The sequence below is a fragment of the Papaver somniferum genome, unplaced genomic scaffold (genome assembly GCF_003573695.1).
Source record: "Papaver somniferum cultivar HN1 unplaced genomic scaffold, ASM357369v1 unplaced-scaffold_115, whole genome shotgun sequence".
Lineage (NCBI taxonomy): Eukaryota > Viridiplantae > Streptophyta > Magnoliopsida > Ranunculales > Papaveraceae > Papaver > Papaver somniferum.
Genome location: NW_020620492.1, coordinates 369,312 through 391,660, shown reverse-complemented (window position 1 = coordinate 391,660; position 22,349 = coordinate 369,312). Strand labels below are relative to the sequence as shown.

At 37.4% G+C, this 22,349-nt stretch overlaps 3 protein-coding genes across 3 annotated transcripts; all 3 read right to left on the bottom strand.

Annotated features, from left to right (window-relative positions):
- Nucleotides 1–231: 231 nt before the first annotated feature.
- Nucleotides 232–9,102, bottom strand: LOC113329063 (cation/H(+) antiporter 14-like). Its single transcript, XM_026576033.1, has 8 exons — nt 8,787–9,102; nt 7,893–8,682; nt 2,274–3,032; nt 1,428–1,504; nt 1,158–1,203; nt 698–782; nt 496–610; nt 232–384 (listed from the first exon to the last, which is right to left on the bottom strand). Exons 1-8 carry the CDS (start codon nt 8,949–8,951, stop codon nt 232–234), a joined length of 2,190 nt encoding a protein of 729 aa, XP_026431818.1. The 5' UTR covers nt 8,952–9,102.
- Nucleotides 9,103–19,520: 10,418 nt separating this feature from the next.
- On the bottom strand, nt 19,521–20,120 carry LOC113329062 (cation/H(+) symporter 13-like). Its single transcript, XM_026576032.1, has one exon. It carries the CDS (start codon nt 20,118–20,120, stop codon nt 19,521–19,523), a length of 600 nt encoding a protein of 199 aa, XP_026431817.1.
- Nucleotides 20,121–20,320: 200 nt separating this feature from the next.
- On the bottom strand, nt 20,321–22,117 carry LOC113329061 (cation/H(+) antiporter 15-like). The gene is made up of 3 exons (XM_026576031.1): nt 21,816–22,117; nt 20,702–21,709; nt 20,321–20,596 (listed from the first exon to the last, which is right to left on the bottom strand). The coding sequence occupies exons 1-3, from the start codon at nt 21,969–21,971 to the stop codon at nt 20,321–20,323; spliced, it is 1,440 nt and encodes a 479-aa protein (XP_026431816.1). The 5' UTR covers nt 21,972–22,117.
- Between the last annotated feature and the right edge of the window lie 232 nt (nt 22,118–22,349).

Sequence of the window (22,349 nt, the reverse complement as noted above, 5' to 3'; positions counted from 1 at the left end):
GTAAAGCGGACAAAGAAAGCAAAGTATTAACCAAACAAATTGCATCTTAACTTATATACTTGGTTCATGTTTACTCTTAAAATAAAGTGTAAATGAATAAACCAAATAGGGCAATGTTGTGTGCATTACCACACTTAATTTCTTGGTGTATCTCTTCCCGAGGAGGGTCCTGGAGTTCAAAATACAAACATACCAAGTTAGTTTGTCGGTATGTGGCTAAGGTCAATCAATCTAACCAACGACGTCCATGAAGATGTAACCAATTTGAAATATTAAATGATGCAGTGTACTGTAATTCACTCTCATGCCTCCACCAAAGAACTTCGCATTTCCTACACAGAGGGTTGTTACTTGAGGAATTAATTCCCAGTCGTCCCAATTGGCCTAGAATGTTTAAAGCATTTAATGCATTTGTTAACATCTTACAACCTAAACATTGGCATTTAGATCACCTTCCATGTGTAAATAGCTAATTTTAGAGCATCATATACTGACCTTGATCCTGAGGTCCCGATTACTGTGTCCCATGAAGCTCCTCAATGCACCAGTAACATAGCAAAGGTTCCCAAATTGTTTGTACTTCGATGCGTAATATCCAGCCTTTGCACTCCTATAGACTTCCACAAAACACTAGGGTGAGTTGTTCAGTAAATACTAAATGTAGCTTTCTCAACTTGATCAAGGAAGATGGCCTTACAGGTGAACATCAACAACATTAAGAGAGTAATGAGGTTCTCCAGTTTCACCACTAACATCCCCAATATCTATTCTAGTCCTTAAACCTAGAAACACATAATTGTAGATGTTAAAAAAGAAAAACACTATACACGTAACGATTCTTTAGCAAAGCTTGTGCCATATTTTGCCTGGTCAAGAATGAAAGCACATAATTTCTCAAACTATTAGAACATAGAAGATAAAAGGTGTAACACCTTTAGATATATGTTGTACGACTTCATGTGGGTCATTTTTCCTGATAAAAGAAACCATAAATATTCATATCATTCGACGAACAAGGGCTAATTGCCAATTATTCAAAGTGGGAGAAGCAGCAACCAACCAGCCAAACGTTCTGGCAAAATCAGATCCAGTACCTAGTGGAATAACCTACAAAACACATGTTTATAACAACTGCTTAGGATGCTTATGAAGAGTACCATCGCCTCCAACAACAACCACATCATCAGCTCCCTCCCGTATAGCCTGCATAAAATGCGAAGCAACAAAATGAAAAAAATGTAAAAAAGATAAAACAATTTTGCGGCTCATTCAAATCCTAGTATCCCAAATCATAGCTCAGAGAACAAAGAAAAGAATTCTCACCTCCCTTGTAATGTCAATGGCATGAGAAGAAGCTCAGGTCAAACACTTAAAAAAGTACAAATTTCTGAAAATGTTAAAACAAAATTGTTACCCAATTCAAGTACCCTAATTATGACTTCTCCATTAACCACCAATTTCACTAGAAGCATACTAGTGCAATGAGCTTCATCAAATGAATTAGCTTTAACAAAGAAGGCAATACAACAAAACCAGAATCAAATGAATTCTAAGAAACGAAAACCAAAAATTTCTTCAAAGTTTCAACCCTTGAATCCTAGCAAAACTCTACCCTAGATTCAATAAATCCTGCATTATAACAGATTCAAACTTATCAAACTCAATCAATAAAATTCTCCAGTTGAACAAACGAATAACATATTCAACTAAAAATCGAGCAAATGATTCGATAATACACTGCGATTTCCCGAGAACAACCTTAAATTCTTCGCTTCAAACAACAGATCGAAAAAAATTCAAAGGGAAGGAGAATGAGAATGAGATTTTTACCCAAGTTTGCATAATGAGTCCGCTAGATGTGAACGACTTCGCGGAGATGGAGATGAAAGTGAAGATCGATTTCACAAAAAGAGATCTGGAATTGAGAAGTTTCTAAAGAAAAATCTAGGTTTAATTTTAGGGATTTCAAAACTGGTTTCAGAAAAAAAGAAAGAAGATGAAATTATAACCATGAGAGAGAATTGGTAGAAAAATTGTCGAAAACTAGTGGACCAGTAATGACCGCTACAATGTGGCTATCCCAACTACTACTTTCTAGGGACGGTTTTTCAGAAATGGCCATCCCTAGAAGCCTTGTGTTTTGTAGTGCATCGATGTACGTCATAATAAAAACTGTAAATACACTCTGCTTCTTCGGTTGGTACTTGCATCAACAAAAGATATTTCTACTCTAAAAGCCTACTACTGTTGTAATACCAAAACTGAAAAATTACCATCGAAAGTAGAAGTACCGAAAAGATCTCCAATAACACCAAGTTCTTTGAAGACACACCATTCATCAAGTCCATGCAAGATTGGTGAGTTACAATCATGTCGTCTCCCAACAATTATGAAGTCGTAAGAGTTTTCCAGACATTTGATTTTACTTACTGTATCTGCACAATCTGTTACTTCTTCCTCTTTGTAAAAAATATTTTCGGTGTTCATAATTTTGTCCCACAGGTCACTTATCAATTCATCATCTTTTTTTGTTTTTTTGTTCTGCTTCATATGCGTGAATCGAAAAACTGAGAGATTTAAATTGGAATGATCTGCCGTTCTCATACTATATGCTAATGCCTCCCGATCGTCAGGATCTCCGATGAAAATCATGGCAACATTATGACAACTTACAGAAACATCAATAACAACACTAGAGCTATTTTTATGGTCAAAGAGAATCCCTACCGAGCAAGGTGCCTTATCTAAAACACTTCGATTGATTGCCCGATAAGGATGTTCGTCTAACTCACCGAAAGGAATGATCACAAGATTCGTCCTCTTGTCAAATGCTATTTGAGATACATCGTTGTCCATGCTTGAGAATGGTGATATGGCAGTGAAACATTGCCCAATTGTGAAACCCTGATTCTGTTGTTCGAAGTGGTTGAATGCATTGATAATTTTTTCTGACGAATTACGGGTGCGAGCCTGTGTAGATTTATTATTCTTTTGCTGTTTGTGTTCGACGAGGATGGAAGCTGCACGACCGACTAGCTCAACAAGGTGCAAAACATATAAACACACAAAGCTATCTTTTGTAACCGGATTGGTGGCTTCAAGGAAATTGAGGATGCTGGGAACGTTTTCTTGATTGTAAACACAAGCCAGTATGTGCAGTTCACTGTTGACAGCAGAATTTAAGATCGTCCGTCTCCTGTAGCTCGCGTACTTCCTTGAGGGTTCATATAAGTATTTCACCATCGGCGTGATAACCATAGTTATCAAAAGGTTTGTGAAGAATATTATGGTGTAAGTTTGTTGGCTCATCAACTGGATATCAGTCGACAAGTAATAGTATTAGCGCGTGCAAAACATATCCTTATATATCAATCAGGCATAAGTACAATGTGACTAACCTCAGCTTCAACCATTATCATTGAATACCACATATGGAATATGCCCACACAAGTTAAGAGCAGACCGAGACAAAAAGAGTCCAGAATAGCCATCTCTCAAAACTAAACACAAGCTCTAATCTTGCTCATATGATCAACCACAACTTTGGTGATCATATATATATAGAACTATGAATTCCTTTTCCTAGTCCTATTACCTTATTACATGTCTTTCCTTTTCTTAGAACTAGATGACTTCTAATTCCCTTAGGATTACATCAATTTCCTAATCTTGTCCTAACCAGCTTGTTAGTGACTTCTATGTTGAAGTTTAACCAACATTCTCCCCGTTAAGCTTTAACCTTACCCGTGACATATCTTGTACTCCAATCAATTGTCTCATTTCTTCAAACTTGATCCGAGCTAATGCCTTTGTCAATATATCTGCTTTCTGCTCAGTTCCTGGTATGTGTTCAACGTTAATGACCTCCTTCTCGATGCATTCTCGTATGAAATGATACCCTTTTGTGAATGTGTTTCGTCTTCCCATGAAACACTGGATTTTTAGTGAGTGCAATTGCATACTTATTATCAATCTTGATGAGAACTTTTTCAGGTTCTCTTCCTTTGATTTCACCCAACAGTTCTTGAAGCCATATTGATTGTTTAGCTGCTTCTGTTGCGGCCATGAACTCAGCTTCACAGGATGAGAGGGCTACAGTGTCTTGCTTCTGTGAACACCATGTAATAGGTGCTTCTCCTAGATAAAATATACGACCAGTTGTACTTTTTCCATCATCTTGGTCAATATTATGACTGCTGTCACTATACCCAACAATTCCTTTTGATCCTCCTCGACCATACTTCAATCCATAGCCGATTGTTCCTCTTAGATATCTCAATATCTGCTTTATTACATCACCATGAGACTTGCGTGGACTCTGCATATAGCGGCTTGCTACTCCCACAGAGAAAGCCAAGTCTGGTCTTGTGTGTAACAAGTATCTAAGGCATCCAACATTTCTTCTATAACTCGTTGGATCAATCTCAGCTTCTTCTTGTGCTATTGTGCCTTTGAAACGTTAATTCCAAACTCCATTGGTATCTTAGTTGGATTACAAGTTTCAAGCCCTGCTTCTTTCAGAATTCTCCTTGCATAAGCTTCTTGTTTAATCTGAATCCCATCTACTCCTTGATGGACTTCCATGCCAAGGTAATAAGTGAGTTTTCCAAGGTCTGACATCTCAAACTTTGATGATATTTCTCTCTTGAACTCACTGATCACCTTAAGGGAGTTTCCAGTCAAAAATAGATCATCTACATAGACTGCAATCACAAGAAGCGTTCCCTTTTCTTCTCTTCTGTATACTGATGTTTATTTAGAACACTTAACAAATCTGATTTCTCTTAAGATTTGATCTAACTTTGTATTCCAGGCTCGAGGAGCTTGTCTTAGACCATATAGAGCTTTTGATAACTTATAAACCTTATGCTCTTGTCCTTTTACTTCAAAACCGTCTGGTTGTTCAACATACACATCTTCTCGCAATTCACCATGTAAGAATGCTGTATTAACGTCTAAGTGGTGAATTTCCCATGAGTTTGATGCTGCTTCTGCTATTAAGAGACGAATTGTCTCTAGTATAGCAACTGGTGCGAAAACTTCATCAAAGTCTATGCCTGATTCTTGAACGTATCCCTTAGCTACAAGTCTTGCCTTATATTTGTTGACAGTACCATCAACATTCCGTTTTATTTTGAAAATCCACTTAAGACCAATCACTTTTACCCCACCTGGCTTATCAACAAGAAACCAAGTCTTGTTTCTGTTGATTGAAATAATTTCTTCTCTACATGCTTGTGTCCATTTAGTCGAGACCTTTGCTTCCTGAAAATTCCTTGGTTCATCATTAACAGAAAGTAGCATTATCTCACATTCTTCTGCAGCTTGAAGAACATAATCCTCTAGATATTGTGGCTTTTCTATCTGTCTTGTTGATTTTAGCAGTGGAATGGGTTGAGTTATTTTATCGATCTCTTCTTCTTCTTCTTCTTCGTTATTCTCAGTGTTTTCATTATTCTCTTCTTCTTCTTGATTAACATCATTGTTTCCATTGGTATTGATGATTATGGGTCCTTCGCCTTCATCAATTACTTGACCCCATCTCATGTGAAACATTCCTGGATCCCTACTTGGTCCATCATTAGTTTCTTTCCAGTTCCAGTTTGCTTTTTCATCGAATACCACATCTCGACTCACTATCACTCTTTTCGTTGTTGGATTGAATAATCTGTAGGCTTTGGATCCAGGCTCAATTCCTAAATTCACAAGAGTCTGAGATCGATCATCCAGTTTCTTAAGAGTTGCAGAATCAACTTTTGCGTATGCTTTGCAACCAAACATTCTTAAATGATCTATGTTTGGTTTTCTCTTTCGCAAACTTTCATATGGAGTCATGTCTTTCAGAGCTTTCGTAGGTATCCTGTTTATTAGGTATGTGGAGTGTCGTACAACTTCTCCCCATAGATAATTAGGTACCTTCATAGCCTTTAAATAACTTCTTGTCATCTCCATTAGAGTCCTATTTCTCCTCTCCACCACTCCGTTTTGTTGTGGTAGCCCTCAAACCATCTTGTTCTGAGACATAGTTTTTAAGGTTCTGAAACTTATGTGTCCTAATCTTGCATGCCACTTCCATGTCTGATCTTCCAGTCTCATATTCAGACACAATGGCCTTCCAATCATGAGACTTATCTTATAGAGTCTATTCTGTGAGCGTGAGACTCTAACTAAAAGTCTTCCACTTGGGTCATGAACTGTTAGATAATCTTGTCGCATTCTAACATCACATCCAACTTCTGTAGCTTGTCCTAAACTTAGAATGTTGTTTTGTAAGTTTGGGATGAAGTAGATGTTTGTGACAAGCTTCTGTTCTCCGGTCTTGCTCTGAAATATAATTGATCCTTTCCCTTCAATTTCTACAGAAGATCCATCCCCAAACTTCACTTGTCCTTTGATTTTCTCACTGAGTTCAGAAAAGTAGTGTCTCTTACCAGTCATGTGATTGCTGGCTCCATTATCTAAATACCAGATTCCTTCTTCTCCATCCTTTGATTCGTAGTTCTTTGGTATTAGGTTCCCTTCGTTTAAGAATACAACTTCGTGCATGAAAAGAGCTGTATCTGCTTCCCTTGTTTCATTCTTGTTTGTTTCTTCCATCTTTTGTATTCTTTCAGGGCATACAGAGGAGAAGTGTCCTGGTTTATCACATCTGTAACAAATAATGTTTGATCTATCCTTCTTTTCTTTCCTTTGGTTTTGATCATTCTGACTTGTTGTTCTATCTTATGAGTTAAACCTTCCTCCCCTTCCTCGGCCTCTGTTTCCTCTACCACCTCTTCCACAACCTCTTCCTCTTGTCGCAGAGTTTTGTTGGTAAGAGTTTGTGTACAAGAGTTTTCCTTGAGTTTCTCCATTGTTTTCTTCATCAAGGATTCTTTTTTCATATGCTTTCAATCTTCCAATTATATCTTCATAGCTAGTCTTCTTTAAATCTAAGACTTGTTCGAGAGAAGCTATGATATGAATATACTTGGATCTTGGTAAACTATTGAGAAACTTCTTTACCAGTTTATCTTCATCAATGAATTTTCCAAGTGACGCAGCTTTTGAGGCTATCTCTGATAGCTTTCCTGCAAAGCTATCAATAGTATCAGTGTATTTCATCTTCACTCTTTCAAATTCAGACATTAAGGTTTGCAGACGGGCTTCTTTAACTCGATCAACTCCGAGATTACGTGCCTTTATTGCATCCCAAATTTTCTTTGAAGTTTCCTGTTCACCAACTTGTAGAACAAGACATTCTGGTATTGCTTGAAAGAGTAATCCAATGGCAACATTTTTTTTGTCTGGGTCCAATGTACCAGGATCAATTGTTTCCCAAACTTTGTTGATTTTCATCAGTACCTTCATTCTCATGGCCCATACTGTGTAGTTTGTGGCGTTGAGGATTGGAACTTGTATTGATGGTGGCGTGAACTGTTTTGCACCCACAATGGTGGTTTCGCTTTCCATGGCTCAGAAACAAGCTCTGATACCAATTAATGGCAACTGCAAGATGAAACTTAGCTTATATAAAGACAACTCTCTTTAGTGATGTTTAGAAAATCTCTCAAAACTAAACACTAGCTCTAATCTTGCTCATATGATCAACCACAACTTTGGTGATCATATATATATAGAACTATGAATTCCTTTTCCTAGTCCTATTATCTTATTACATGTCTTTCCTTTTCTTAGAACTAGATGACTTTTAATTCCCGTAGGATTACATCAATTTCCTAATCTTGTCCTAACCAGCTTGTTAGTGACTTCTGTGTTGAAGTTTAACCAACACCACGGGTAGAGGGAAGCCAACGTTACTACACCAAGCTTCACAAAGTACGAAAGGAACACCATTGTCACCACAACTAAAAAATCTTTCCAAATGAATTTGAATGCACGTACGTGATAACCTCCTATTATGTAAACTGGTGTGACGAGCACAAAGGTAACAAAACACTCGAGTTTTTTTTGGACAGCTGCTGCTATAGGTGACCCAACAGGTACTGTTAGTCCAACTATGAGTGGTCCAAGCGAAGGGTCTATGCCAATGGACTGACTACAAAATGAAACTCCCAGAACACTGATAAGAATCGAGGAAAGGTAACCTTCATTCAGAGTTTTTCCTTCTAGAGTACTTTTATTCATCCATGACATTACTGGGCGTAAAAAGAACACGATGAAAATCACTAAGAGAATTTTACTTAACCACGATAATAACAACATCTTGGCCTTCAAAATAGCGACTTCCATAAATAAGGTGTAGGTGTACTCAAACAACCAACTGCTCATTCCAGTTATTATCGAAATGGCCAGGCCTAGACGACCAATCTTGGAATTGAGGAGGTTCAAGTCAGCAACGGCACAAGCAGTATCATAGAAGGAAGAATAAGTCACTGACAGTGCAACGTATTCGAGAGAATCACTCATATTATTTTCTAGGTTACAGGTTTTTCGTACTACGCTTTTAACAATGCTATTAAAAAGTAAAGGGATGAGGAAAGTGCAGAAACCTATGACGATGGTTGATCTACTTGCTTTCGTAATCATGTCCATGTCTGTCTTGACTCCAACAAGGAATGCAAGGAAAACACCCCCAACGCTTTCGATAACTGACATTAAGGCCATTCCTCCTGAATCACGAGACATGTATTGAAATGTTTCCGTACCTCCCAGCAACGCCGGGCCTAAGACAATACCAGCCTGTTACATGCAAAAAACATATATGTACTGTTGTATTTAAATACTATTGAAGTTATGTAATCTTAAAATCTAATGAATGAACGGGAGGAACAAGGAAACCTTACAAAAACTGATGAAACAAATTCAATCTGGTCTAATTGACCAAGGTAAGCGTGGAAGCTTCCGGCGAACAATATACAAAGGCCGATCTGCACCGTTAGTAAAGGAAAGGAACCATGCTCAAACATTCCTTTAACTGGCTGGCAGTTGAAACCTGGTTTATCATTCATCCTGTTTTCTTAACCTTCAATCTTGTTTTCTTATATATATCTTCTCCGTTTCTCGGCACCGATCACTAATATACAACGTATGGTAACCGGGCGCTGACCTCGTGCCACCCAGAATCATCAAAGTTCACCATGTGCTCTCTCACTAAATTTTCTTTTCATGGTTGAATTGGATAAAAGTAAGAAATGTACAAAAGAAAAATTAAGTTTTCAAAGACAAAGTACTAGCCTGGTTTCTTTGGAAAATGTAGGAATGGATTTGATTGCTAGGGCAAGAATAATTTGCGGGGAAGTGAATTAATCTGACCAGATATAGTAACCCAGTCATTACACTAGTTTGTAGCTTTGACCATTGCAACAATATGTTATGCAATCTCTAAAGCTGATTGGGTCGACATTCGATCAATTAATTTCTATATGTTGCTGTATATGTATACTTTCGCTGTATAGTATGTGTTGGGTGCAATAATCAAAAACAAAGAAAAATCAAATAAGCAAAAGTTATTGATACTTAGCTCCTTTATAATGGAAGTGATTGCTTTGACGAAACGAACAAGCTCCCCGTATCTCCGTAACAGTAACAAGGCAAAACTTTGGAAAACAGAGTGAGTCACGTGTTCAACACGCTGTCCTTAAGACATTAGCGCCCGGCTACACTCAAGAGTGATGCTATAGCCCTCACAGGACGGATATCTCCAGCATAAAACACCCTAATACACCTACTACTAGCATATGTAGTAGATGCTCAACTTGAGCTTGACAACTCCGAAAAAACCGTTAAGGAAAATCGCGAATGCTTAAAAAAACGCTATAAAATATTTTCCCTTAGGGGTCCCTCTAGAATATAGAGCAACCCCTTTCCCATGATTTTACAAAAGTAGTGAATTTCTTTATATAATGGAATAAAACAATTTAAGAAGAGGAATTCCCCGATGTGGGACTAAAAAGCTTATATAGTCTCTTAAAACAACTAAAAAGTGGAAACTCCACAATGTGGGACTAATAAGTTTTTCATTCACAAATAAAACAATAAATTAATTTTATTTAGTTAAACACATTAAAATAATAATTAATAAATATTGTTCCAACAATCCCCCACATGAATGAAAACCTCAATAAAACATGAAAAACACAGATAAATCTTGGTAAGTCAACACCCAATCACCATGATCCGGCTTGATCGAACAGACATATGGAACGTCTGTGTGTTGAAATCATACTAGTCATTTCAATGTCCTCTCCTTCACACAAAAATGTGTTGACCCCAGGGTCATACTATGGATTGCAAAAATCATATAGTATAGAGAGCTTTCATCTTTAGCTCCTCACAAGTGAGACTAAAGGTTCCTTTCAAGAAAGTGAAAAAGCATGAACCAGTGAACACTTAGTGACCCTTAGGTACTAAGTTCCAGTAATACCAAAACCATCAAAAGCGAAAATCATATAAAAAAGGCAGGAAATACCATTTTAGGCAGAGGTGTCCATGAGGTCTTGAACCTTTGCTTAGTGAGATATTACCGGAATTACTTGCTAGAGAAAGTGAACTATGTCTTGAACTCCTAGCGTTTGATGTAATTCGCGATAACAATCACGGATGATATCTCCAAGGTTGCTGCCAAGCTCGTGCCGTTTTGTCCGTTTTGGCCCTGGACGTATCCTGTTTCTCAGAATGCTCTAGAGAATTAGCTCATATTCTCAGAGGAAGCGACCCACTTCCTCATTCAGATAGGTGAGTTTCCAATAAAGAGTGTTACTGCTACACCCCACTTCAATCTTAAATTGAAACTATAGAACTCATTAAGACTTATTAAAAAGTCATCCTCCACATGCAGTCACACTATCACGTCTACACCATAGGGAAGGGACAGAGAATGAAAATCTCTGATAGTGTTTACCTTTACCCACCACAAATTAGTTGTCTCATTCGAAACCTTGATCATGGGATCTCCATTCAGCAAGGTTGAGTATCCTTCATGGCAAGTTTAATATATGAGCTTAAGCCCCAACCCCCTCGATGCATTTTTAACTATCTCTTTGTACAAACCTTTCGTCAAAGGTTGCGCGATATTCTCCTTGGACTTTATCCAATCAATGGAAATAACGCCGATTGAGATTAGTTATTTCTTAGCTTTAACTATTATAGCTTGGCTAACACAATGTATAGATATAGCTGGCACAGGCCTATGCCAAAGAGTAATGTCTTCTAAAAAGCATCTTAGGCACTCGGCCCCCTCTCATGCTTTATCTAACACAATACTCTCAGATTCCATAATGAATTGAGCGATATGTTTGTTTGGAAATCTTCCAACAACAAACCCACATGTTAGAGTGAAACCATATCCACTCGTAGACTTAGACTCCTCTGAGTCAACTATCCGGTTTGCATCATAAAGTCCCAAGGACAACAAGATACCTTTCATAAATCAAAAGAGTATTTTAGGTACCATAATACTCTACTCAGTGCATCTGAATTCTCTTGCTCTGGACTACAATTATATCCACTTAACTTACTCATAATATAGGCAATGTCTGGACTCTTACAGTTCATTAAATTCATCAGACATCTATAACTTTTGAGTATTCAAGTTAAGATACTCCACTACCCTTATTTTTCTTGAGACTACAAGAATAATCGTACGAAGTACAAGCATGTTTACAATCAGACTGATTGTATCTCTTAAGCACAACTCAACATAATGAGAACGACTAAGACTTATAAATGTTTGATTATCTTCTAATCCTCATACCTAAGATTACATCAAAAGGGCCCAAGTCTTTCAAGTCAATGTTCTCATTTAGTGCATGTTTTTAGTGGAATTGATCACATCTATGTTTGTATCAAGCATATCATCAACATACAAGCATACAATTACACAGACATCCTTAACAAATTACTTGTAAACATACTTATCAGATTCATTAATTTAAATCCACTATCCATTATCACATGATTAAATTTTCCATGCCACTGTTTACGTGCTTATTTGAAAACCATACAAAGATTTTTCAAATTACAAACTTTGTATTCACAACCTTTCACTACAAAGTCTTCAGGTTGATCTATGTAAATTCTTTACCTAATTCATGGTTTTAGAAAAGCTGTCTTAACATCCATCTGATGTATCTCTACGTTCTTTATGGCAGCAATAACAATTAGTATCTCAACGGAAGTAATTTCCGTCACAATTGAATTAGAATCAAGGAAATCTACACCTTCTTTTAGTTTATAGCCTTTAGCTACCAACTTAGCTTAATATTTTTCCACAGTTTCATCTACCTATCGTTTCCTCTTAAAGACTCATTTACATCCCATGGTCTTACAACCTGGAGGTAAACTAGCAAGCTCCCAAGTCTGGTTCCAACGGACTGAGTCCATTTCACTAAATGAAGCTTCTTACCAGAATGGGGTTTCAGTAGATATCAAGGCTTCTTTACAAGTCTGTGGCTCAGACTAAGCTAGGCATGTTATGAAGTCGGTTTCATAAGAAGTCTCAAGTCTAATTATTTTACTTCTCTTAGGCTCAACATCAACTTCATCTTCCTTTAAAATAAGTTCTGACTATTTGAAATAAATCTAGGGGATCAACAACACATCTCTAATGAGGTACAGGTTTAGAATAAACATGTTCAAAGAACTCAGCATCCCTAGATTCCGTAATAATATTCACACCAATGTCAGAAAAAATCAGAACACACAACCAAAAATCTATTTGTAGAAGTATACTCAATATACCCTATACGAAAACACAATCAACATTTTTGGTTTCAATCTAGTTCTTTTAGGAAGAGGAATTACAATCTTAGTCAAACGCCCCCCCACACTTTGACACATTCATAAGAAGGTCATCTACCGTTCCATAAACCATATGGAGTTTCATCTGATTCTTAAAAGGGTACTTTATTCAGGATATACTAGTTAAGAGGACTGCCTCCCCCCACAAGGCCGCAGGTAATCCTGAACTAATCAACATGGAAATTATCATCTCCTTAAGGATACGGTTGTTATGTTCAAGGCTTCTAATTGGTTTCCAACTTCAAGTTTATACATCTTAAGGCTTCTAAGGCGTCATCCTTATCCTAAGCAAGTATACAAGATAGTACCTCGTACAATCATCTACGGAAGTTATAACCATCTTTTACCACAGTGGTTTTGGGTTGAACTCATGTCAACTAGGCCTAACTGAATTAATTCTAAAGGCTTAGAATTACTCTGAACATTTGTGCTAAAAGATTTTATAGCATATTTTGATTCTTCACAGATTTCACTTTTGTGTTCAAAATCCAAACTAAATTTGGGTACGAAGCCTATGCTAGCCAGTTAAGCATTGACTTATAAGTTTACGGTTCCAAGTCTACCACGTAAAACAATCAATCACACAAAGATATCACAAGAATCAACTACGTTCACATCATCAGTTTTTCCGTTAAGCTTATATAGACCCAAAGTCCTATAACTCTTGCTTAAAAAATCACTGCCTAGTTACAACAAGTTTTCCAGATTCAATTAAGATCTTAAATATTTTTCCATCTACAACAGAACAAGATACAAGATTTTCGCATATGCTCGGAACATGAAAACTTCATTCAATGTGAGAATATTACAGATATGAGCTTCTGCTCGACCTTTTCCTTTTATGCAACCTCTATTGCATATGAGTTACTCAATAAGAGTTTCTCGACATCCCCTATCCTATGATAGGAGGTGAACAGGTCTCTGTTTCAACAAACATTCTTGGTGGCTCCAGAGTCCACCTACTGGTCTCTCACATTGGTTATTAAAATAACTTCCGACATCATGCCACCAAACTCGTTCTAGTTTGTTTCAACTAAATTAGCATTAACTTTCTACTTATTAAGGTTTTTATGTTGTCTACAATTTACTGCCGCGTGGCCAGGAATTTTACAAACATAACACTCACCCTTAACTAAAGTAATTCCGGATTCAGGTTTACGAAATATACCTTTATCATGAAGACCATGCTTAGAGTTGCGTTCGATGTTCTCACCTTTGCCATCTTTGGAAGATTTGTTTCCAACCACATGCGGCTATTAGCCATGTCCCTCGGAGATGACACCTTTATTCACAAATCACAATTCCAAATCAGAAAGTAAAATATGAGTTTTGAAGATAACATCTATATATACAAACTTCGTTTGAATCAGCGTTTCAAAAAACTCATGGTTACCCCACAAAAATTAATTTAGTTAACAACAATTTTCTGCTCGTCAGAATTTTTCAGAAACGTTTTTCTGTTTTGTAAAATATCAAAAAAATACTTTTACAACTCCAAAAATTCTGAAATTTTACGCGGGTAACTATCAGGATGTCTACTACGTTGTGTCAAAAGGGTTCATCGAAATTCCTTCTAGATTAAAAGATAAAATTGAAACTCTACAGCTGACCAGAAATTCGTTTTTGTTTTTTCACTCCACAATTAACATCCATGATTCACAAACCAATCAATCGTTTTCGATTATTACAAATACTAATGTCTTAAGATTGTTGGGTGCAATAATCAAAAACAAAGAAAAATCAAATAAGCAAAAGTTATTGATACTTAGCTCCTTTATAATGGAAGTGATTGCTTTGACGAAACGAACAAGCTCCCCGTATCTCCGCAACAGCAACAAGGCAAAACTTTGGAAAATAGAGTGAGTCACGTGTTCAACACGCTGTCCTTAAGACATTAGCGCCCGGCTACACTCAAGAGTGATGCTATAGCCCTCACAGGACGGATATCTCCAGGATAAAACACCCTATACTAGTAGTAGTAGATGCTCAACTTGAGCTTGGCAACTCCGAAAAAACCGTTAAGGAAAATCGCGAATGCTTAAAAAACGCTATAAAATATTTTTCCTTAGGGGTCCCTCTAAAATATAGAGCAACCCCTTTCCCATGATTTTACAAAAGTAGTGAATTTCTTTATATAATGGAATAAAACAATTTAAGAAGAGGAATTCCCCGATGTGGGACTAAAAAGCTTATATATCTCTAAAACAACTAAAAAGTGGAAACTCCACAATGTGGGACTAATAAGTTTTTCATTCACAAATAAACAATAAATTAATTTTATTTAGTTAAACACATTAAAATAATAATTAATAAATATTGTTCCAACAGTATGCACATATTTTAAGTAAATTGAATGTTCACTTTTTCTTAGAGGATTCTCGTCTATATTCACAATGACATGATTACATGGTCCTAGTGCAGATGGACTGATATATGTTGTGGTGTACTGCCAATGCTCAAAACTGAAGTTTGTTTTGTAATTAGGAAGGATAGTACAGAGATGTGATCGACAATTACATGAGCTAAATGGTGTCATATCCTTCCGTCGATCTTAAATAATGCGTCCCAATTTGATTGTTTAATCTATTACTCAATTGAAAGCTTAGATCTTCATTCCGCATTGCACAAGAAAGGAATGCGTTATCTAACCAAATAAGAAAAAAGTGAAGGAAGAGTCTATTTTTGAAGCAAGAAAACTAAGATAACATTAAGGGAAATTGGGAAAATGCCTCAATATAGGGTATAATGTTGGAAATCTGCCCCAGCTTTAAAAATAGTCGGAAAAATGCCTCATTCGGTTAACTTTGACATACAACTCAGTTAAGTGACAGGCGTAACACCATCATCACCGCTAGAACCACCACCAAAACCGCCGCCACCATCTGAACCTTAACTTTGAACTCTAAATCCTAAATCATGAATTTTGAGCTGAACCCTGAGTTTTGAAGGGTATATTTGTCTTTTTCTTTGTGTGTGTGAACTCACACATGTGACTTAACTGAGTTTTTTGACGGAATTGTTGGGGCAGATTTCCAACATTGCACCTCATAATAGGGCATCTTCCCAATTTTCCCCAACATTAATCTACACCCACTTTTGAGGATGTGACGCTAAGTTGGATGTGCCATGAGTCCAGTGAGGACAGTTTTTACAGCTAACGGTTGGATTAACTGTCAAGATAAATCTCGGGTTTAACTTGATAAATCATCTTAGAAGGAAATCTATAAAACCAAAACAAAAAATGATCTAATCTGCAAGTTGTGTTGTATTACATACCTAGCTAGAACCATTTACATCAACATACGTCATAATCAAAAGTGCAGATGACTATACTAAACATCCTCCTCATCCTCAGTTGGTACTTGTATATCGACAAATAATTTTTCTACAAACGCCTACTGTTGCATTACCAAAACGGAAAAGATCTCCAATCACACCAAGTTCTTTGAAAACACACCATTCATCAAGTCCATGCAAAATTGGTGAGCTACTATCATGTCGTCTCCCAACAATTATGAAGTCGTAAGAGTCTTCCAGGCATTTGATTCTACTTGCTGTATCTGCACAATCTGTTACATCTTCTTCCTTGTAAACAATGTTTTCGGTGTTCATAATTTTGTCCCATAAATAACCTATCAATTCATCATCTTTTTTTTTTGCATTTTGGTTTGGCTTTATATGCGTGAATCGAAAAACAGAGAGTTGTAAATTGGGCTTATCTGCCATTCTCATACTATATGCTAGTGCCTCTCGATCATCAGCACCTCCGATATAAATCATGGCAATATTATGCAAACTCATGGAAACATCAATAGCAGCTCCAGAACTATTTTTGTGGTCAAAGAGTATCCCAACTGAGCAAGGTGGTTTTTGTAAAATATTTCGGTTGACCGTCCGATAAAGATGTTCGTCTAACTCACTGAAAGGTATGGTCACCAGATTCGTCCTCTTTTTCATTGCTATCTGAGATACGTCGTTATCCATACTTGAGAACGGTGATATTGCAGTGAAACATTGCCCTATTGTGTATCCTTCATTCTGTTGTTCGAACTGGTGGAAGGCATTTATAATTTTATCTGAAGAATTACGGCTGTTGGCTCGTGTAAATTGTTTTTTCTTTTGTTCTCTGTGTTCAATGAGGAGGGAAGTTGCACGACCAACTAGCTCAACGAGGTGCAAAACATATATACATACAAAGCTTTCTTTGGTAATTGGATTAGTGCTTCAAGGAAATTGAGGATGCTGGGGACGTTTTCTTGATTGTAAACACAAGCCAGTATGCGCAGCTCACTGTTGACAGCAGAATTTAGGATGGTTTGTCTCTTGTAGCCCGCGTACCTCCTCGAAGGATGATATAGATGTTTCACTATCGGCGTAGTTACCATTGTATCAATAGATTTGTGAAGATCATTATTGTGTAAGTTTGTTGACTCATCAACTGCAATCAAACGTTAAAGTTAAAATATAAAGTTAAAATATTAGTGGTATATATATCAGATGCTAAGTGCTTATACTATGTAACTAACCTCTGCTTCAACCATGGCCATTAAATACAACATGTAGAATATCCCGTCGCAGTTTAAAAGGAGAGCGAGACACAAGGAATCCTCTATAGGCATCCGAAAGTAGAGGGAAGCCGATATTACTACAATAATCTTTGCAGAGTAAGCAAGCAACATCATTATCTCCACAACTACAAAACTTTCCCAAATGACTTTGAATGGCTGTACGCGATAACCTGCTATTATGTAAGATGGCGGCAAGAGCACAAAGGTGTCGAAGCACTCGAGCTTTTTCTGAACAGCTTCTGCTATAGGTGACCCAACAGGTACCGTTAGCCCAATCATAAGTGGTCCAAGAGAAGGATCTATGCCAATGAACTGACTAAAAAATGAAATTCCATAACGCTAAGAAGGATGAAAGAAACATGACCTTCCTTCAAAGTTCTTCCTTCTGGAGTACTTCTATTCATCCACGACATCACTGGCCGTAAAATGAATAAAATGGCAGTTATAATGAAAATTTTACTTATCCACGACAATAACAACGTCCTTTGCTTCAAATGAGTGGCTTCTAAATATAAGGTGTGTGAAAAATCAAAAAACCAATTGCTCAATCCAGTGATTATCGAAATGGCCAGGCCTAGACGACCAATCTCCGAGTTGAGGAGGTTCAAGTCAGCAACAGCACAAGCAGTATCATAGAAGGACGAGCAAGATAGTGTCAGTTGAACGAATCCGAGAGAATCGCTCATATTCTGTCCCATCGTGACAGTTTTTCTTATAATGGCTAAAATAGCTGTATTAAAAAGTAAAGGGATGAGGAAAGTACAGCAGCCTATGACCATAGTTGATGTACTTGCTTTCGTAATCATATCCATGTCCGTCTTCACTCCAACAAGGAAATTGAAAAAAACTAACCCAATGAAGGAGATAAGTTCCATTAAGCCCATCCCTCCTGAATCGCGAAACAGGTCTTGTAATGTTTTTGTACTTCCCAGGACAACCGGGCCTATCACGATACCAGCCTGAAACATGCAAAAGACATTTCAAATACTATCTGAGTTACATAAATTGATACCATTTTGATGACAGAATAAGAAATCATTACAAAGACTGATGAAACATATTTAATCTGGTCCAATTGACGAAGGAAAAAGTTGAAGGTTCCGATGAAGAAAATACAAAGGCCAATCTGCAACATTTCAAAAGAAAAGGAACCATGCTCAAACATTTCTTTGGTAGGCTTCTGGCATCCGAAATCATTCATCCTGCTTTCCTAACCTTCAACCTGGTTCAATATTTTTTTTGTTTCTGCGTACCGAGCGCTAGAATAACGTTTTGTAACTAGGCCCTTACCTCGTGCTACCCAGACTCATTAAAAGTTATTTACTATGAATTTCACCATTTGCTCTCACTTGATTGCTTTTCAATATGGTTGAATTAGATAAAAATAAGAACAGTAAACAAAAAAAAAAAAAAAAACAAAAAAAAAGGGGTTTCAAAGTCAAAGTAAAAATGTAGGAACGGATTTGATTACTGGGACAAGAATGATTTGCGGGGATGTATATTAATTTAACCATAAGTATCCCATTCATTTCACTAGTTTGTAGCTTTGACTATTGCAATTAAATCTTATACAATCTCTTAAGGTGACTAGGTCACTATTGTACGTGACACTCGATTCCGGTTTGTACTTAACTCATTAATTAATCCCTGGATCCGTCTTTATGTTTTCGCTGTGTGCACACATTTTTTACAGACGGTCTTATTCCGAAAAATATCAAGACAAATTTTGGACCTCGGAGTGACCTCGGAGTGTCTTGCCATTGTGTGCACAACGTAAACTCCTTCCTCTCTACTATATGCAAAGAGACACATGACTTGTCCATAGGGAACAGTTCATTTTTGTAGTATTATGTTGGGAGTGTTAGAGGATTCCGGTCGATAGTGACAATGACAATGATCGCATGATATATCGTAGTGTAGAGGGACTGATGCAGTTGTAGTGTACATTGGCAACGGTAAAATCTATAGTTTGGTTGGTGTAATTAGGGGATAGAAATGAGCATTGGAATAGTTAAATGTCGGGTTTAACTTATTGTTTTCATCTTTGAAGAAAAAATCTATAAGATAAAAAATTGACCTAACTGCAACTTGCGTTGTACATACCTACCTAGAACCATTTACATCCGACGTCAAAATCAAAAGTGCAAACGACTGTACTACATTATGCTCGTCTTGTATCGACAAAGAATTTGTACTAATTTAACTAAAGACCTATTGTTGCATTACCAAAAGAGAAAATCCCCCTTGAAAACTAGATGTCGCAAAAAGATCTCCAACCACACCAAGTTCTTTGTAGACGCACCATTCATCGAGTCCATGCAAAATTGGCGAATCATCTTCATGTCTTCTTCCGACCAATATGAAGTCGTAAGTCTCTTCCAGGGATTTGATTCTACTTGCTGTATCTGCACAATCTGTTAGTGCTTCTTCAATGTACTCAATATTTACGGTGTTCTCGATTGTTTGCCACAACTCATTAATCAATTCGTCATCTTTTTTAGTATTTTTATCATCACGTAATTTTGTATGTGTGAATCTAAAAACCGAGAGCTTTAAGTTGGGATTATCATCGGCCATTCTCATACCATATGCTAATGCTTCTCGATCATCGGGTCCTCCTATGAAAATCATGGCAACACTGTGGCAACTGCTTATGGAAGCATCAACAACAGGTTTCACCCCATCTATGTGGTCAACGAGTATCCCCACTGAGCAAGGTGCCTCATGCAAAACACTTTGGTTGATTGCGCGAAAAGGATGTTCAGCTAACTCACCAAAGGGTATGACCAACAGATGTGTCCTGGTTTCCATTGCTACGTGACACACATCATTATGCATGCCCTCGATCGGTGATACTGCAGTGTAAGCTTGCCCAATTGAGAAGCCTGGGTTCTGTTCTGCAAAGTGATTGAAGGCATTGATAATTTTTTCTGATGTATTACGGCTTTGACTGCGTGTAATTTTCTTTTTCTTTTGTTTATGTCTAACGAGGACGGAAGCTGCGCGTCCAATCAGCTCAACGAGGTGCAAGATATAGATGCACACAGTGCTATCTTTTTTGGATTAGTTGCTTCAAGGAAGTTGAGGATGCTTGGAACGTTTTCTTGGTTGTAAACACAAGCAAGTATTCGAAGCTCTTCCTTGACAGAAGAGTTCTGAATAGTTTGTCTCTTGTAGCTTGTGTACCTACTCGAAGGATCATAAAAAAATTTCACTATAGGTGTGCATACCATCGTTATCAAAATACTTGTGAGAAGCATGTACGTGTAAGTTGGTTGGTCGATAAACTGCATGGAACCAAAGGTTAATACATTAGAGTGGTATAATTAATTACTATATGCCGGGAAATACCAACCATATCAAGAATTTCAAGTAAGGAAACGACTTATTACCTTCTCTCTATCCATTGAAATACAAAATATGAGGTAAAATATGCCAGCACAGTTTAATATGAGACCGAGCAAGAAGGAGTCTTGAATAGGAAACTGGCAGTAGAGTGAAGACAACATTACTGCAATAATCTTCGAAAAACAAGCAAAGAATATCATAAACTCCACAATTACCCAATTCCTTAACTTGGATTCGAACTTTTGTACTTTATAACCTGCTACAATGTAAATAGTTGGCATGAGCACATAGGTAACGAAGCAGTCGAGCTTTTTTTGAACAGCTATTCCCACAGGAGTCCCAACAGGTACCACCAGTCCAAGCATAAGTGGTCCGAACATCCCGTGTTGCCCAACGAACTCGCTGTAAAATGCAACTCCCAAGACAGTGCTAATGATCACGGAAACATAACCCTCCCTCAATGTTTTTCCTTCTGGAGTTTTTCTATTCATCCACGAAACTACTGGACGTACAATGAATAGGACGAATATCAACAAGGCAAATTTACTTATCACTGAAATTATCAGTAATTTTCGCTTCATTGCCATGAATTCAGCTATTAAGGTGAGTCCAAAAGCGAACCCCCAACTGAACAACCCGGTGATTATCGAAATGGCCAAGGCTAGACGACCTATCTCTGAGTTGAGGAGGTTCATGTCATTGACGGCACAAGCCGTATCATAGAAAGAAGTGGTAGATACCGCCAGTGAAATGAATTTGAGAGAATCGCTCAGTTCATTTTCCATCGTAATGGTTTTCATGATCACGACACTCAGAACTGCATTGACGAGTAGAGGGAAAATGAAAGTAGAAAAGCCTATGATGTAAGTTGTTTTTCTTGCATTCACCACCATATTCATGTCTGTTTTCACTCCAACAAGGAATGAGAAGCACGTCAACGTAATAAATGAAATAAGTTCGACTAAGCCAAGCCATTCTGAATTCTCCGCTATCGCTTGAAAATATTTCGTGCTACCCAAGAATGGACCTATGATCCCTACCGCAATACCAGCCTGAAACAAGCCTCATTCGTGTAAGCAAAAGAGGTAAATTCATATACTAGAATTTGTTTGAATTTTAGCCGATAAAAAAAGAAAAATCAAAACAAGGAATCCTTACAAAGGCTGATGAAACATATTTAATTTGGTCCAAATGACCAAGAAGGACGTTGAAGATTCCCGTGAGCAAAATAGCAATGCCTATCTGCAGTTGTAGAAAAGGAAAGGTAGCATCCTCGAATATTCCTTTACTGTCTTGACACTGAAAACTAACCATCCTGTTTTTCTAACCTTCAATTATCCAGTTGAATAATATATCCTATCGATTTTGTGTGCAGCACGATCACCTGTAGTACTAGCAACTAGGCCCTGACCCTCATGTGTGCATGCACCCAGCTAGACTCATCAAAGTTAAAGCTCTCCATTTTTTTTGGCTTAGCTGTATTTTCTTGGTTGATTGGATTACAGAGAAAAGGGAAAGAAAGAAGAAGAATTGAGTTGCAAAGAGAGAAAATACAAGATTAGTTTTTGAGAAAATGTTGGAATGGATTTGAATGCTGGGATAAGAAAAATTTGCGGGGTAATGAATTGTTCTAACCATAAATATGTCCCATGCATGCATTTCACTAGTTTGTAGCTTTGACCCAAAGTCTTT

Excerpts from the sequence above, each read along its gene's own strand:
- LOC113329063 (XM_026576033.1), bottom strand. The coding sequence starts at position 8,951 with ATGAATGATAAACCAGGTTTCAACTGCCAGCCAGTTAAAGGAATGTTT. Across the intron at positions 1,204-1,427 it reads ATGGAGAAGTCATAATTAGG|GCTATACGGGAGGGAGCTGA; the intron begins GTACTTGAATTG and ends CATTTTATGCAG. Across the intron at positions 783-1,157 it reads GGTTGTTGTTGGAGGCGATG|GTTTAAGGACTAGAATAGAT; the intron begins GTACTCTTCATA and ends ATGTGTTTCTAG.
- LOC113329062 (XM_026576032.1), bottom strand. The coding sequence starts at position 20,120 with ATGGAAACCAGGACACATCTGTTGGTCATACCCTTTGGTGAGTTAGCT.
- LOC113329061 (XM_026576031.1), bottom strand. The coding sequence starts at position 21,971 with ATGGTTAGTTTTCAGTGTCAAGACAGTAAAGGAATATTCGAGGATGCT. Across the intron at positions 21,710-21,815 it reads AATATGTTTCATCAGCCTTT|GCTGGTATTGCGGTAGGGAT; the intron begins GTAAGGATTCCT and ends GGCTTGTTTCAG. Across the intron at positions 20,597-20,701 it reads TTTCAATGGATAGAGAGAAG|TTTATCGACCAACCAACTTA; the intron begins GTAATAAGTCGT and ends GGTTCCATGCAG.